The sequence below is a fragment of the Sebastes umbrosus genome, chromosome 4, assembly GCF_015220745.1.
Source record: "Sebastes umbrosus isolate fSebUmb1 chromosome 4, fSebUmb1.pri, whole genome shotgun sequence".
In the NCBI taxonomy this organism is placed as follows: Eukaryota; Metazoa; Chordata; class Actinopteri; order Perciformes; family Sebastidae; genus Sebastes; species Sebastes umbrosus.
Genome location: NC_051272.1, coordinates 24,274,665 through 24,292,935, shown reverse-complemented (window position 1 = coordinate 24,292,935; position 18,271 = coordinate 24,274,665). Strand labels below are relative to the sequence as shown.

At 43.9% G+C, this 18,271-nt stretch overlaps 1 protein-coding gene across 1 annotated transcript in view; it reads left to right on the top strand.

The window, feature by feature from the left end:
* The window catches only part of b4galnt4a (beta-1,4-N-acetyl-galactosaminyl transferase 4a), a 161,285-nt gene extending 143,227 nt beyond the window's left edge, over nt 1-18,058 (top strand). Inside the window, exons 9-20 of the mRNA XM_037767852.1 lie at nt 4,957-5,023; nt 7,858-8,022; nt 8,321-8,430; nt 8,939-9,039; nt 9,289-9,362; nt 9,462-10,992; nt 11,474-11,853; nt 12,052-12,205; nt 12,657-12,729; nt 13,444-13,597; nt 13,883-14,009; nt 15,903-18,058. Coding sequence (XP_037623780.1) covers nt 4,957-5,023; nt 7,858-8,022; nt 8,321-8,430; nt 8,939-9,039; nt 9,289-9,362; nt 9,462-10,992; nt 11,474-11,853; nt 12,052-12,205; nt 12,657-12,729; nt 13,444-13,597; nt 13,883-14,009; nt 15,903-16,017 — 3,051 coding nt within the window. The 3' untranslated portion in view covers nt 16,018-18,058. The remainder of the gene's footprint in view (nt 1-4,956; nt 5,024-7,857; nt 8,023-8,320; nt 8,431-8,938; nt 9,040-9,288; nt 9,363-9,461; nt 10,993-11,473; nt 11,854-12,051; nt 12,206-12,656; nt 12,730-13,443; nt 13,598-13,882; nt 14,010-15,902) is intronic.
* The last annotated feature ends 213 nt before the right edge of the window (nt 18,059-18,271 follow it).

The window sequence follows — 18,271 nt, the reverse complement described above, 5'->3', positions numbered from 1 at the left end:
AAGCCCCGAAGCCTTTTTGGGAGCTGGGAGATTTTTATCTCATTGGTTCACTGGAGTCCACTTGTCGCAGTCTTTTTCTCTCACTGTCTGAGGTGCTTTCTTTTTTCTCTCTTTTTCCATCCACTCTCAACGACTAAACCATAACTCTGAGAGCAAACAAGCCTTCCTGAAGCAATATTTACCTCATCTATCCCTGATCTAGCCTCAGCCCACTTCTCAAGATCTGTTGTTCAACTCTGACAGCTTGGCTCATTTTTATCTTATGTCTGTCTGCAACTATCATTATAGGTCTTGTTACATATATGTTCGAAGGATACTGCTGTTGTCTATTTTTTCTATTGTCAATAAATCTCATGAAAAGACCAGCAACAACAATGCATTATTCCGTCTTTCAATACTTTCCAGCTTCCCAGTCTATGGCTCTCAGCCCCAACCCCATTCAGTCCTACCGAATATGTTCATTTTTAAAGTTTGGTGACAAATATAAAGTTTTATTTTTAAGGCTAATTAATTTCCTAAAACAGCTGGGCACTGTAGTTTATAGCAAACATTACTCGAACAGTAGTGCAGTTGTTGAGGGCTATTTTCAGCCGTGGATTGGTACACATTTGGTGCGCTAGTGAGTATTAACAGCTGCAGGATGGTGTGTGTGGAATCGACTCAAAATAAACTACCTTCTTCATGATGAAGGAACATGTAATCCAGTGCAAACATGTGACTCATTAATGTGTCTGTAATGGTTTTTGAACAGCAATGGAGCTCTATATCAGACTGGCTACACAGGCATTACTATTTAGTAGAATACATTCATTGTCTGTTCTGGTCTTTTCACTGGATTTCTTTACAATAAGAACTAGAATTACCGCCTCGTGGTTGTATGCTTCTGCCAACCAGCCAAGTTGCAGTTTACATCCATGTCTGTCCAAAATGTCATCAATTCTAATCAGTTCATCCTCGAGTCCAAGTGGACGTTTTGCTAAAGTTGAAGAAATTTGCTCAAGGCGTTCCTGAGATATCCCGAGAATCGGACAGACGTGAGATCACAGGGACCTTTGACTTTTGAGCACCAAAATATAATCAGTTTATCCTTGATTCAAAGTGGACGCTTTGCCAAATTTGAAGAAATTCGCTCCAGACAATCCTGAGATGTCGCCTTTACGAGAATTGACGATCGTATGGACGGACGTAAAGTAATGACTCCGGCAAAATGTCAAATCACCTTCCATGTCATTTCCTTCAATCTTGCTAGTTGCTGGTTCATGTGGTAATTGCGGTGACCTTAATAACTATCATATAATGTCCAGGTTGTCCTGCCCTCAAACAATCAATGTAGCTGTAGAGAGGGTGCTGCTCTAAATGACCAACCTACCTTGTCTTAATAAAGGTTAAATGAATAAATAACAGTGGAGTCCCAGTCTCTTCCTGCCTTGTTCCCTCAGGCAGGTGTCGTCGGGCTTGTTAACATCTGTCTTGTTGCACTGCCCACTCTGCCACCGACTTTTCTCTGTTTACCACTCTACCAATTTGGGCCTGAGGCCAGGTGTGCACGAGTGAGACACAGAGAAAGAGAGAGAGAACAGATAGAAAGCACGCAATGAACCTCTCCGTCCTCTACTGAACAAAAAGACATGGACAACAGCTGGACAGTCTGATCTGTCTGATTCGATTCACCTTCATTCCATTTTATTCCCTAGAAAATTGAGGACATGACTGTGAGACCGCTAATTGGAAGTTTACGTGCTGTTCATCTTATTGGATCTGAAATCTGAATTGATTTTTACATGAATGGTGAGATAGTTTCATTATGTCATTATCTCTTACAGTATGTGTCACACCAACAAAACAACTTCATATCCATAGTGCCTCAGGCTTCGGAGCAGCCGATTGAATTGAAGGAAACAAATAACTACCCTTGTGTGTGTGTGTGTGTGTGTGTTTGTGTGCTCCAGCGTGCAACAAACCACACACTCTCTGTGTGAGTCGGAGAAACACCCTCTTTTGGCCAGCTGAATGAAAACAATATGAAAACCTCATATGTCACTGGGTGGTCCAGGAATGATGAAACGTGATGAAACAACACTGCTGGCTGCCCGTTGCCATTTTGCTCTGCGATTGGTACTTTTTATTATTTCCCCTTGGATATTGATTTTCTTTCCCCTCTGTTGAACCGGTGGGGCCAGCGAGCAGGCCTCTGCTTCTTCCTGCTGCTCCCTGTCAACACTATTTCACAGAGGACGCACCCGTACACACAGGGTACACACACACATTCACACACACGAGACAAATACTGTGTGTATGTGTACATATAAGGTGCACATGCAAACACACATCTAGATGCACACACTAGGTCAGTACCTCCCTTGGAGGAATTAATCAGAGGATCTATGGGGCCCGACAATGAGCAGGAGAACTTCGCACAAGACTTTAAACTAGGCCACACAGGTGCACATGCAGCATTTCAAGTGTTTATGTGTTGTGCTCTTAAGGCTGATGTGAGGCAGCACCAGAGTGTTGAGCTCCATTGAGAAAAGCGTTGACCCTCTCCCTACATGCACCTGAAACACCACAGACCATGAGTCAAAGCATCAACTGTCATTGACTCTCATTTGAAATATAACAAAAAAACACGGTTAGTTTTAAGTTGCATTTCTTTGCATAGTAATGAACTATTCATTTAATTTTTATAGTGCCTCATTATATATTGACAATCTTAGCTGCAGGTCAACTCACTTACTAGTTTAAACTTTCAACTGTCTTCATCAGCATATGTGAGTTTTCTCATTTTGTCATGTGACTGTAGATGTTCAAATTTTGGTGATTCTGAGCACTTTTGACTTCTTGTCCATTTTGTTTTTAAAGTTGATTAGAGCCAGCCATGTCCTATTTTTATGCCCCAACACCAGCGACAGGGTTGCCGTCCGTACGTCCGAACTGATTTCATTTTGGCGGTCGACGTGACTGTGACGTCACAAAACACATTTTTGGCCATAACTCAAGAATTCATATGCTAATTATGACAATTTCACACACATGTCAGGATAAACAGGATAAAATGATAAAGTGATGACATTTTGGACAGACATGGATGTAACCTGCACCTTCACTTGTTGGCGGAGGCATAGGCTACAACTGCGAGGCAGTAATTCTAGTATTTTTGGCTGGACCGCAGAGGGCCAGCCCTACAAACGCAAAAATCTGTCACTGAGTGAGTGACTGACTGAAGTTACACAATTGGTTGGCCAACTGTTGGGGGTTTCCTTATTGGCCGTGGCTCTCTCTAAATGAAAAGGTGGGGAACAGTCCTTTATGCAAATGAGCCTGTACAGCATAATGCGTCCGGCTCATGAAACTTGGACCAAGCTGTCAAACTAGGCGATCTATTTCTAAAATGAAAGGCGAGTGGCAGCAGTGGCACAGCCTGTTTCTCGCCTAAAATGTTTTCAGAAGTAGATTTTGTTGGCTTGTTTAGACGGAATAACAGAAAGTTTACGAGCAGGCCGCCACGTTGTTTCCTCTTTGAAATGGCAAGCAGAAAACCAGGGACCAATCAGGTGCATTCAACGAGTGTGTACATCACCGCTTGAACGGCCAGTTGAGTGGAGCAGCGCGTCCTCTAGTGCCGGACCTGGTGGACATGTACCGCTGGATTTAACATTATAGACATGACCACTGACTATTTTTGTAACAATTTAGCCACAAATTCACAGACTAACCACACACGGTCCAGCCATATACTCGGTTTTGACCAAGTCTTGTTCTCATTTTTCAGCAAAGCAGCTAACCAATCACAACACAAACTGTTGTAATAAAAAGCTCCAGAGGAAGACCATGACACCAGAAAAAGTGAACAAGTCGACCTTAAAATAAAATTATTTTTTGTCAAACCACCTCTCCCAAGTTCAAGAATGAACTTTCACACAAAACACTGTTTTGTTTTTAAAAATCCAACTCAAGTTAGTGATGGTTGAAACACTTTGACTCGCTGTTGGTAGTGTGATTCGGCTGCGAGCGAAACTAAACCTCATAAGTTACAACTCACATGTGGTCTCCACTTTTTTGTCCTTCCCGGAGTCGGGCTTTGACAGCCATCTGCCTCGACCTTGAGGACAATCACCCTGAAATAATGACACGATGCTGAGGCCTTGGGTGGCCTGCTGAGCCGCTCCCTGCTGCTGCTCAGCATGATGTCGCTCTGTGTCCTTGTTTGTTGTTCTTTTATATGTGCACTTGTTTGTGTATGTGTGCCTATGTGTTCTGAGTAGCAAACAACATGGATATCGTACAAAACAAAGGCTGGATTTGGGCTTTTACATGTGCCACATCGAAGACAAAATCTAAAACAGTGAATTTGTGTGTGTGTTTTTGTTTTGCATACACATGTGGAGGCATTTGCATGAGCCTAAGGAGGGTGTTTATATTTGTATTCTCAACCCGAGGGTTGGAAAATGACCTGTCTCCTGTGATTACATCCTGGGTAACCAGAAGTGACGTGGTAATTGTGAAATCTATTTAAAAGAATTGTAGCCTCTCTCTCTTTATTTCTCTCCCCATGCTTCTCTCTGTTTTCAGGTCATTACTAGATCTTCCTCCTCACACCTACTTGTCACGGCTCTGTTCTCGCTCTGCCCACGGTTTACTTTCTCATCTTGTTTGCTCATTCCTCCCTTCTTTCCTCGCCCCTTACGGCCTCACGTTTCTTGTTCTCTGTTTCATGTGCCACACTTTTTCCTTTTTTTTTGGCTTCCTCTCCTCTCTCTGGCTAAGTGTGTTTATACAAAAACCCAGCATCAGATCGATCCTGTGATGTTGCTAAGATCAATAACACAGAGAGTGTCACAGTTTAGCCCTGCAAACAGTGATGGACGATTTCTGCTCACCTTCTACTTTCCACATGTTGACATTTAGATCACTCGATCCCTTTTCTCTCTCTCCCTCTCTCTCTGCTTTTACACACAGTGGCGTCCGTTCCTTCCTGGTCTGAAATATGAAGTGGTAGACTCAGCCTACATCTCCCTGTACACAGGTAAGAGCTATCTGCCCTGCTAATACATTTCCACGTCTTCTTGTCGTGAAAATAAAATAAATTTCATGATTAATCTTTTATTGACTTTATAGTTTTCTGATGTTTGCAGCTAAGATCCACATGGGGCTCTTTGTTTAGCTCAGAGCTTGCCAAATAGACACAGGAAATGATGCTGTAAAAAAAACAACTTCATTAGTCTAGTCTGGTATCGATCAGTGGTTTAATGTCACAGAATCAGCCTTTTTTGAACCAAGATGTGCTTCTCTCTTGTCCCTCAAACAAACATTTATTGTCATTGATATTTATAAGTCTTGATGAAGGCTTTAAATCAACATGTTCCCTTATTTCATATTCAGTCTTTTCTCATTGGGAAGCTTCAGATTGTCTCTATTTCTCTCTATAGGTGTCATTCGTAGCAGAGATGAGAGCACTACCACCAGAGTAGGATCTCTAGTCAAACCTCCACAGCTCCAAGAATAGCAACGTGTCACAGAGATTCAGTATCGTTAACAAGGGAAAATGCCAGCTGCACAGAGAATGATGTGTGGAGTTGTCATCTTGGGCAAAGCTGCAGGTTGCTAGGGATGTATGCCTTCTTGTTTATGACTCGGCTCCGCTGGGGAAAGAAGGAGGCCTTGTACAGTATATGAGGTCACCTGCTGGATTCAAACGTTACCACCCTCCGCCCATCCATCCCTACTCCTCCCTTAATGTCATGCTCTCTATCTTACTGGGTTTCTCCATCCTCTCACTGTGGAAAGTGTTTGATATTAATTCTCGTTTGACACACAGAGAAGCGTTTGTAGGCATTCCCTATGATACTTGTCCTCTGTGTTATTCACTTTAATTAAGTCTCTGATTGGCTTTCAATTAACATCATTCAGCCGTTGTAGCACTTAATTAGAGCGCATTATTTTTCAGTTCATGCCCAAACTATGAGCCTCATTCTCATCACGTCAACACCTTGTCATTCACCGAGTTGTAGCCAGATGCTAAGAGATGGCTGGCTCTGGTTCAAATACTCTACATATTTTGACATAAGAGAGCCCAAGAAGTGATCCCTAAAGAGGACCTATTATTCTTGTGTGCCTTTTTCCCTTTTCTTTAGTGTGTTAAATAGTTTTTTTGCATGACAAAGGTCTGCAAAGTTAAAAAGCCCAAAGTCCACGCAAAAGGGAGTTACTCTCCCCCACAGAAACACTGCTCCTGAACTGCTTGAAACGTCTTGCTTGAAGGGCCGCCTTTTCTTTCGCAATGTGGTGATGTCACCAAGTAGCACATTTACATAGTACCAGCCTAGCGGTTAGTTTGGCACGCCCTCAAACAAACCTAGTTAGAGGAGAGCTGGAGCGGAGTCCGAAGAGTTTGGATCGGTTTAGCAATCACAACAAAGTGGGCCAGCTGACCAATCAGAGCAGACTGGGCTTTTCGGAAGGGGGCGGGACAAGGAGCTCAAACAGAGCGTTTCAGACAGAGAGTGAAAAGAGGTGCCGCAGCACAGCCGGTATCAGAAAAGTAAAGTGTTTTCTGAACATTAAAGCATATAAACATGATCTTGTAGAAACCCAAAATACAAGTAAACATCTGAAAATGAGTATAATAGGTCCTCTTTAACTAACTTTTTCAGCTTATATTCAGTCTCTGAACTAGGAATAATTGTGCCAAACTGGCTCTGTAGAGTGCATTTGTTCTACTACCCATGTAAGCACTTTAATATATCTTTTAAAGTTATTATTGAATATTTCCAGAATGTAGTATCTCATTTGGATGGGTTCCTCAACATCCATCTTTACGATGAAAAAGAAATCCTGCTGAAGTGTGTGTTATTGAATTTTTTACAAATTAGATTATCCTTTATGTCAGGAGGATAATTGTTCATGGTACAGAAACCTTTTAATTCGCAGGGCAGTTCAATACAGCTCCAAAACAATTCCTCATGGGCTCAAGCCAAATACATCTCTTTAGTGGTGTGATAATAGTTTTTCACTTTAGAATCAGTGGAAATGCGCATAAAAGCGTTACCCAGATGGTAGCTGTTAATGGATTTACACCATCACACACACATACTCATTTACTACAAAGCGACCACGAAATTAATTTAAGCACAAATAGTTGCCATATTTGCTTGGTATTACTAAATGGATGAGGTCTCGATATCTGTGCCAGAAATAATGCTGTATTTCTTTCAACAACATCTGTGCAACATGATAGAAATTAATAAAAAAAAAAAAGGGTTCTGTTGTTTGTTTGCTTCTTTTGAGGATTTCAGTAACATAGATAATCAGTTAGTCTTGACAAGTGTGTAGTGTAAACCAAGTATGTGATCAACAGATGTCTTATTGTTAGAAGAAAGGAAGTCTCTGTGTAGTGTGTGCACACAAAGACTGAAAGTACACACCTCACCCTAAAAATGATGCTGACCGACCAACACGTTAATTATAAAGCATTTCTCCCATCAGGCCTTGCTCCTGACATGCCATTAATCACAGATGCTCTCTCCTCCTTCCCTGCTATCGATTGGTATAATTATGACTCTGCTCTGCTCTGTATTTGTTTTCTTCCAACTTTTTTTTTCTGATCCTCTCACTTCAACTTTTCTCTTCCTCTTCCTCTTCTTCCTTTGTTTCCTTCCTCTCTGCCTCTTTTTTCTCCCCATCCTTCACCTTTGCATGGTCGGTATAAGATTCATCATGATTGCGACACAAATAATGTGCATAATATTTTTCTTCCAAGGTCAAATTCATCCGTCATTAAGAGAAATAGGGATTTTCCTCCTTCTTCCTCTCTTTTTCATCATCTCTGCCTCACTCTGTGTCTCTTCTGTATTTTTCCAGACGAGTCCAATCTGAAGATGAACAGTGTGGACCACATCCCCCAGACCTTGGCCAGTCACATCCGTCTCCCAGTGGAGGCTCAGCTCCAGGGTCTGCGGGGAGGCAGTGCCATGCAGCACGGAGCGGATATGCTGAAGCCGGACCCCAGGGACACCTTCTACAGAAGTAAATCTAACCGTCATCGTTTCAGGCTGTCCTCATCCTGATTTTCTGGCCTGTCATTTTCTCTGACTGACTGATTGACTGTCTAGCTCACCGTCTCTCTGGCTGTCAGTTTAGCTGTATTCAGACTGTCATTTCGTCTGGCTGGCTGTGTTCCAGTTTTTTGTGTGTTTTCCTCCTCGTTTTGTCATTGCCCTGATCGTCTCCTAGCTTTCCGACTCTTATGTTTGTTGAAAGCAGAATTCCATATACATATTTGTTTGTACCTCTCAAATATTTACCTCCACTTCTCTCTCCTCAGCTCCTATGATCAACCCCTCCCGACTGGAGAACGTTCTCCCGGCGTGTCTCTACTCTCCGACCTATGTAGTCAAAGATTTTCCCATCGCCAGATACCAGGGCTTGCAATTTGTAAGTCACCTCTGGATCAGAAAAAGACCCGTGACTCAAGATGTGTGATGATTTTTTTATACCAAAATTAGACCTGTGGGTTCATCAGAAGTGCCTCCAAATATGAAAAACTATCCCCTTACAGAGTCAGCTTAATATTCAGATCAACTGGACAGAGAAGAAAAAAGCATAGAAATTAAGTCCATGCTGATTTGGACATTACCACTACATCCCTCCTGTTGTATCTAAACACATTGAGGGAGCAGGTGGTAGGTAGTGTTGAGCGCTGCTCCCCCCTTTAGGACGACACGAGTTACTGCAGCGGCTGCAGAGATGAGTGGAAATGAGAGCCAAGAAAACGCAGCAAATCCATTTAAGATTTGACAGGAATCACCATAACAAAAACACAGCATTATGTGGCTGATTTTGATTAAATGCTGGTGTTAAAATAATCCTTACAGAGTGCTGCTAAATGAGAATGAACTCCTTTAACAGTGTTTTTTTGATTGACATTTTACTTTTTCTTCAGGTCTATCTGTCCTTCGTTTACCCCAACGACTTCACGCGTCTCACCCACATGGAGCGGGAGAACAAGTGTTTCTACAGAGAGTCCCCTATCTATTTGGAGAAGTAAGGACATTATTGCTTTTATCTCTTATGGAGCTATGGGAACATTTGTCTCTGTCTTGTATATAAGAGCGAGTACAGTGATTATGCAGAATACCTGCTCGAGTGTCTGTGAATCTGATGGCAGTGATTCATGTGACCTCTCACCAAGAGATTGAGTTTATTATGCTGCAAGGCACATTCAACCTTGTTTTAATGCGTGGGGTTTTGTGTGTTAACGTGTGTGTTTACGCCTCCTCTTGCATCTGCCAGGTTTGGTTTCTACAAATATATGAAGATGGATGAGGAGGAAGATGACAGGCCGTTCTTCTTCCCCAACCCAGATGGTAACTGATAATGAACAAACACACGCTCTTGCATGCATGCACAGTCACACATGTGCACACATGCACACTCTTTCAACTTTGTGTCCTTCGTGTGTCCAGATTTCCTAGATGAAGAGGAGGTGGTGGATTTAGAGGACGAGGCAGAGATTGTTGGCACGCAGCCGCCCAAGAAGCCCTCTCGTCCCAGCCAGACCAGCCACACCTCCAACCCTGCCCATCAGCACTCAAAGCCTGCGCCGACACCAGCTGGCAGGAAAGGGGAGGAAGAGGAGGAGGACCCTGATGAAGAGGGGGAGGGAGAAGTCAATAGTATCATACGCCGCAGAGAGAGGCGACACTTTCCTCACAGAGATGGGCAGATGGGTCTGGACAGAGACTGGGGGAGAGATCACACAAACATGAGACAGGACACCAAGAAGGGACTTGAAGAGCCCCAAACCAGGGTGCTTCAGCCTGACATGGACAGCGTGGTCCGGGCTCGCTCCCTGTCTTGGATCCGCACTGGTCCTGCAGAGTTGAGCCCTGGCAGGAAGGGAGGAGGAACAGGTGGCGGAGGAGGAGAGAAGGGAGCTGAAACTCTTCCCAAACTGAGCAAGTCCTCGCTCCTTTTCCCCCAAAAGTCCTCCCTCTCTGCCCTTGCCAGCCGAGCCAAGCAGATCCTCAGCAACTCCGCCCATAGCAACAACCTCCACGATAACAACAACAAGCTTCCTGGAAACAAGAAGGAGAAGAGGGAGGAGAACAAGATCTACATCACCCGGCCTCGACCTGCCAAGGAGAGGGAGAAGGACAGGGAGAGGGAGAGGGAGCAGCGTCGAGAGAGGAGGGAGGAGAGGATGTCTCGCCACCCTAGAGAGGTGTTCCCGGGGGTTTTTCTGTACCAAACTGGGAAGACCACAAGGTTGGTCAACCTGGGTGCCAAAGGACATGCTGGGGGAGGCATAACAGGAGGCAGAAGTCTTGTTAGTGCCCCTCAGCTCTGGCCTAACCCCCCCACAAAAGAAGGTAAGACGTTTCCTCACAATGGAAGCGTCAACATACAGAATGAAAGTGTACAGAAGTCTGCCAACAGGGCAGCAGGGGCAAAACAGCCAGAGAAAAGCAAGAGGAAAGGGGAGCACCGGGATTTAAAGACTACTGCCGCTGCTGATGTACCCAGAAGCAAAGGGGACCCGCTAACCCCACTGTCCCATCATAAAGATCCCCCTCCAGTTACCCAGCAAAGGTTGAACTTCACAGAGAACACGCTCCAAGGTCAAACACGGGTCACCTCTTACCTCAGGACCTCCGAGATCACAGAGTCCCAGCAGCAGCCAGACCCGGTCCCCAACCCGGCAGAACTCGGCCAGGACACAAACCGCTCTAATACCGACCCCGATCCCGAGCCAGAACCAGAGGAGGGCGAGATGTCGGACTACAGCTACGAGGAGGTCGAGGCTCGGCCAGGTTGGGCAGAGGAGAGCATCAACTGGCAGAGGACCTTCTCAGTCAATCCGATGGACTTCGAGCTGCTGCGCTCTGACTGGAATGACCTGCGCTGCAATGTGTCCGGCAACCTCCAGCTGGCAGAGAGCGAGGTGGTGGACGTGCTGGCGCAGTACATGGAGAAACTCAACGAGCGCAACGGAGGGTGAGGATAAAAAGGGGCAGGGAGTGAGAATAATGTGAGACTAAAAAGGCAGCTTATGTTTCCCTGCAACCTTGTAAATTCAAATGTGGTTTCTTATGCTAACCGTTATGTAAAGCAAGAAGTAATTTCACTGAGAACATATTGGTCATGCCCCGGTGCTTTGACTTCAAGTTAGCAGTCCTCTATGTGCTGATTACCATTTTCTGCAGCAGTGCTTAAAAACATTGATGTTATTTGTGTAAAGTAGCTCTGTTTTCATTTTCCTCCCAAATCACACCATGCTGACTTCAATCGCCACCGATAATGAGTAGCCATGTTTTTAAGTGGTGCCTACAGTCAAACAATAATTAATGCAGTTGTAAGAATGATATAAGAAATAGTGTTTTGTATTTGCATTCCCTTCCTTTCTTTCATATTATATTTCCGAGCATGTACAGCCTATCTGTGCTCTCTGAAGCTTTTTTTCTGTCTCTGCCCCCAGGATCTACACCCTGCTGCGAATCGTCAACGTTGAGAAGCGGCGCGACTCGGCGAGAGGGAACCGCTACCTCGTGGAGCTGGAGCTAATGGAGAGAGGCCGCAGCGTGGTGCGTCTGTCGGAATACATTTACCTGCTGCTCCACCGCAGCAGGCAGGGAGAGGAAAGTCTGGAGAACACCGACTTCGCCCCGGCCTCGGTGCCAGCTTCGGCCCCATCAGCTGCCACGTCCAGCCTCACCACTCCGCCACCGCCTCCCTCCACCAGGTCCCCCGCACGGCCCGGAGCGACCCCCTGGAGCACCGCCTATGCGAAGCCTCTGCTCTGCCAGCCGGTCATGCTGCAGTGGAGGAGAGATGTCATGGTGCACTTTGTGGTGCCAGGTCAGTCAAAATGGGGACTTCGGTTAACTTTGAAAACTGAATCAATGGTATAAAAGCAACTGTTGAACTAAGATTATTCTGAGAAAAATTCAGCACATGCAACAATATACATGGAAAGGAAGAAGAATTTCTTAGATTTTTTTTGTTCGTTTTCCTAACTTGTTATTTACTTCTCCCTTTGTTCTTACTGTCCTTCAGTGAAAAACCAGGCTCGCTGGGTACAGCAGTTTATCTCGGACATGGAGATGCTTCATCACGAGACAAAGGATGACAATTTCAGCATCATCATTGTCGACTTTGAGAGCGAAGACATGGACGTGGAGCAGGCACTTAGAGAGAGCAGTGTGCCGAGGTGTGTGCGTAACACAATAGGGTTATCAACTAATATTCTAAATTCAAATATTTATTCGAATTGTAAAAAAAATATAAAGATATTCGAAAAATGAGTATTAATATTTGATTGTGGAAAAAAAATCAGCAGTACAGTGGCTCCTGTGCACACTGAATGCACCGCATGAAGGGAGTCACAATACGTCACTTTCATTAATTGAAAATGAAATGCAACGTTAGGTCAAGGTCACTTGCTATCTTTTGACATTTGTACTTTTCAAACAGAAAACACACGTTTTATATTGTGATATATACAGGAAATGACATACAATGTGTTTTTTTATAAGGCATATTCAAACATCAGTTTTGGCCAATGCAGTCCTACAACATAATCAGTCGTGTAATAGGACTGAAATATATTAGAATATGTTCAAGGTTTCTAAGTGATGTGTGTGTGTATTTTGTTTTGACAGATACGAGTATCTGAGGAGAGAGGGGAACTTTGAGCGCTCAGCAGGACTGCAGATCGGAGTGGACACTATTGAGGTTAGAAAAACAAACACACACAGAGGCAAGACAACAATATGCGAGCTGGCAGGAAAAAAGCCACTCACTGAAGGTCAGCCACTCACACTGACCGCATGACCTTTACTGATGGACAGACAGAAAGAACACTCATGCATAATGAATACATCACTGCCAGGCCGGTCTGTCACGGGCTGTAGATCCTGCCCTTACCTCCGAGCCTCCTCCTGCTTCCCTTCGCCCTCACCCACAGAGCCCAGCTGTGGCTGACAGGAGAATCGCTTAGACAGTTAGCTGCATTCCCTCTGTCATGTGTACGCCATAGCTGTCACATCCATTCCCTTCCACAGGTTATTTGTGTGCATGTGGCCCTAACGCCGCTTTCTGGCTGTCACACACGCATGCACGCTCACCCACAGGGGGCGTGGAGCGTCTGGAAATTTGGACAGACGTTGATCCGTCAGTTGAGTGTCAGCGCTGTCACGGTGGGATGACAGCGCCGTCACTCATGTCTGAGTGACCTGCAGGCTCTGGAAGTGAAGACAAGCCATTGATGCTGAGCCCAGACTTCTCCACTTTCTTTAATCCTAAAATCCCATATTAGACGTATGTGAACACACATATTTGCACCAGCTCATGCACAGTATCATCATTCACACAAACGTTTCATTCTTCTTCGACATAGGAAATATTTATAAGTAATGAATGCGTACATGTTTGTGTTTCCTCTTGCAGGATAGTCACAGCATCGTGTTCCTGTGTGATCTGCACATCCACTTCCCTCTCAACATCTTGGAAAGCATCAGGAAGCACTGCGTGGAGGGACGCCTTGCTTTTGCCCCCATTGTCATGAGACTCGGCTGCGGCAGTTCGCCACGGGAGCCTGATGGTAACACACACACACACACACACACATTACATGCATGCAGGCACACATCTGCGCTCATACAAGAATAATCACACTCGCATATTAACATAGTTTTCAAGTTTTTTGTAGTTTGACTCGTCACTCAAACTCATTCCCCAGTTCCAGACAGCTACTTTAAATTCGTAATACAGTTTTTCAATTTACATGCATAATAAAGTTTCTTGCATCAGAAGCACACACTTGTACTGCAATGGCTTGCAATGGGACCAATGTTTCCTTTTAACTTTCTTTTTGTTCTTTCCGCAGGTTACTGGGAGGTGAACGGCTTTGGCCTGTTTGGAATCTATAAGTCAGATTTTGACAAGATTGGAGGGATGAACACGGAGGAATTCAAAGACCGTTGGGGTGGAGAGGACTGGGAGCTGCTGGACAGGTAACCCGGCAACAAGGCAACTCAGTAGCCCTGCAATGAATAGCATTAGAAGAGTTACGTTTTGTTGAGACTGTGTCAGAGCGATGTTGACTCAACTCTATGGTAACGTTTGAAGTTGAAGTTAAATATTATATGCTTTTTTAATGGTAGTTGTGTTTTACCAGATTGCATCATGTTGTACAGAGGCTTATAGGACTGTGGCCTCCTTCTGTATAGTACAACTCATTACTGTTAGGATGCAATATTTATATGTGTTTCTTGGAAAACAGCATATGAAGGAAAAACAGAGACAGTCTGCTCAATTATACTGCAAGCTCCCAGTGTTGAATGTCTGGGCAAGCAACAAATATTCAGTGTGTGGAAATGTCTTCTTTTACTTACATCAAGAAAGGCTGCTGCTATCAAAACTTGTTGGGTATAGAAGCAGCCAGATGGATAATTGAGCGAATAAAACTAAAACGGCCTGCGTGTTAAGATACCAGCTATATGTAAATTGGGTGAACTGACACTTTAAAGGTGCTAAATTCGATATCCAGAGCATTAATATAACAGCAAACAACAATTTGCTATTTAAAGATAAAGAGGAGTAATGTCTACCTGTGTAGAGAATGAAGTCACTCTCCCTCTGTGTGTGTTGTAATCAGAGCTTCTCCATAATTGTTGACATAGCCTGGCCGGCCATGCGTGCTTTTCGTGCATGTGAGCGTGCCCCACTGGCTAGCTCACGACTGCTGCTCTGCACTGCTCTTATACGGCTGTCACAGCTGATGAGGCCGTCCCGACCAATGGCGTTGTCGCAGAAGCGTAGCACCCCCCATCCGGTTCCCCCCCAGGTTAATACTGTTATCCCTGTCAGCACTTGCGCCGTTGTTTGCACCGTTAAGCGCTGTTAGCACCATTAGTTATGAGCCACTCGCTGTCGTCATGTTGAGAGATGTTGACAGGCTATCGAAAAGCTCCTAATCCTATATTTAGCGCCTTTATTAAAAGAAGAAAATAAGTTTTATCAGATGATTGAAGAAGCCACAGTATTTTGAACATGACCCAAGAACAGTTGATATGACTGTTAAAGCTGGAGTGCTGAATTTTTGTCTCCCACCCTCTGGCAGTGAGAGTAATTACCATATGGGAGAGACCATAGCAACGGAGTAGCAGCCAGGAGTAAAGCGGAAGCTAAGGCTACGTTCCAAATTGCATACTTTTTCTTTTTACTTTTAGTACATACTGCAGCTGCCCTTACAAAGTATGTACCGTTGCATGCAGTATGCATACAAGTGGCACATACTACTTCTTCATACCATTTCGCCTTGAACTTTGACCCTCTTGCTCATATTGTGGGTCAGAATAGTCAGAGAAGCATGCTGGTTTGCATACTGCAAAATGCGACCGGATGTAGTAGGACATCCTGGTATTTTTGGCATACTGCATTTGACATACTATGTATTGGGACATACTAAATCTTTTTCTGGCGTACTAAATATTATAGTAGTATGGGTATTGGAATGCGCATTTTTTTGAGTGGATGCTCCAGATGAAAATGAAACTTGGCATTCAGTGGAAGGCTTAAAGTCAAAAGAGTTGCCCGGGAAGACTTGAAGAGAGTGCGCTTTTGGACGGGGGAGATGCGGCGAGCTCACTTGCAGGCATACGTGCACCAGCGCGGGAAAGTCACCGCAGACTTTAGACACGACAACTCCGGTATACTGCAAAAGAGCTTTCCCTGGCGGCAAGGGCTTGAATGTAACAGATGTTTATTTATATGTAAAAGTCCCGTACTCCAGCTCGAACACAATATTTTCTCCTGATGAAAAAAGCTTGTTGCTTCCGTTGTCACCCAGCATAATGAAAAGAACCCAGTTTTAACCCAGTGTTTCTCCCTCCTGTCCCCTCCAGGGTACTGCAGAATGGTTTGGAGGTAGAGAGACTACGCTTGAGGAACTTCTTTCACTACTATCACTCCAAACGAGGCATGTGGAACGCCCAAAACAAGAAAACTCCTAAGGGATAGCGCCCCCTTCTGGTTGGAGGATTCTGAATCTACCTGCAGATCCACTGTGTGTGAGAGAGAGACCCGTGGGAGCTCGCTCACTGCCTGAACTCTGCCTTTATTTGAAACAGGCTCCTTTCTGGGACGCCTCTGTTTCGCCGTCGGCCCCTCTTGTACGCTTGCTGTATGAGGAAACGAAGAACTCTGAACTTACAAGCGAGCCGTTTACGCAGATAGACCTGAGTCATCACTTTGCCTCACTGACTGAACTACTGTACAGAGAGAAGAGAGTTATTTTTGTTCTCCTTCTCTCTGTCCTTTTTCTGGTGCAATGTTTTCAGACAGACTGGAAAGCAGCTGTTTTGTGTGTGTGTGTGTGTGTGTGTGTTTGTGTGTATGAGTGGGTATGTACATATATAAGTGTATGTGAGTGTGAGTTGTGTGCTTATGATGATAGGAAGCACCTTTTTTCTAACAAGGAGATGTGAAGACAACCTAAGATCTTTTTTTTCTAACACGCTCTCACGAGGGAGCCTAATAGAATGTGTGTCAACATGTTGTTCAGATAGATTCAGACATGGTGGCGTAGATCGAGTAGAGGAACTCTGTCTTTGGTAAAACCGTATTTCTAAATACATCAACTACTACCTGTTGGATATCATTAACCAGTATGACCGAGGTGCTGACGTTGTCCTGATATTATGAATCAAAGGTTTTGAATCAGAAAAGATGCCGCCATCTTTATATCTCTTTCTGTCCCTCTCTCTCCCTCTATATCTATTTTATCCTCAACTCATTTCTGCCTCTGTCTGTTTCAATGTCATGCAAATGTGTGCATTTATTTCTGTTGAAACATTACATACTACGCCCATATTAATGCTAGCTATCGGTTATGACTTCATTTTGTTTCATTAGCTGAAGTTTGTCCTGACTGAGTATGGATGAATTAACATTTTGGGTGCTATTTTCTGTTCAAAAACACTGAATCTGTGAACAGTTTACACCTTTTAACTCTACTGATGGTATCCTCCATTCCCTCCACATCTCTAACCTCAATGTCAACTGGAAAATGAAACTGTAACAGGAGGGAAACAGAGGACAACAACAGCTTTCTGACATTTCTGACCATTGTATTTTAAGCATTTTCCTAGCTGAGAGTCGCATTTCAAATATTGGATTTGAGGGATTAAAACTCTTATCACTCATATTAAAATGCTACCGAGACAGGCAATGCTTAGCTACCGAAAACACAAACACTCTTCTTTTAAGCTCGTATAATGCTCCGACAGAAGGGAGACCAGTTCATGTGTTGAACACGATGTGGCAAGGCATGGCTGTTTCACAAATGTGTGCCTTTATCAGGGTTTGGCTGCAGGCAGTTTTAAGAGGGCAGGGACAGACAGAAATAAACAGTTATTTATCAGCAGGCACTGTAAATTCAGATACACTGTAAAAGAAGGAAATAATGGCTCTCTTCAGTGGATTACAGACATGTCAGTGTGTTTGTTATATTACTTTAGAAGCAGGAAGGAGTGGTCTTTGCAAGCCAGTTGCCCCCATTGGTGAGATACACAGAGATGGTACTAATGACTACTGAGTGAAATCAGGAGGTGTGATGGAGACTCACTGGCAGCTGCAGTCCAGCATAAGCCCACCTGCTCCCATTAGTTTGGCTGGAGGCTGGGCTCCTAATGCCTCTGTTTATGCAACATGGTACTGGAGTGGCTGGAGGGCTCGCGGCTGGACATATATGTGGAGTTAATGATCTGTTATTGACTACATGATTGTCAAAATGCCCTCCAAGACCCTTTTTCTGCCTCTACAGGAAAAAAGGTCTAAACTGTACGTCATTTAACACTGACACGGGACTATTTAAGGAACAAAAGAAACACATTAAATATAAGACTATATATATAAGAAACATAAAAATGAAAAATAGGAATATACATTCCAAGGTAATTTCTGTGAAATTGTTTTGTAGAGAAAAGGTTTTAAGAATGTATTGTACTTTTATTTTGATTTGTTGTTTTTTTGCAAATAAAATTTTATGCTTACGTCCAGATCATTTTTCAGATGTTTTTTTTTTTTTCTCTGCTTTGTTGTATTGTTGTCTCTTGTAAGACATTTGTGAAAAAATATCAGCTCCAACAACATATTCCCTATCTGCCCACATGGTGGTGCTCCACTCATACATACCTGCACACATGCAGCAGTTGAATGGCTTCCAACACATGAAAGTGAAGAAAGAGTTTACATATTTTGAGGATGGTTCAGT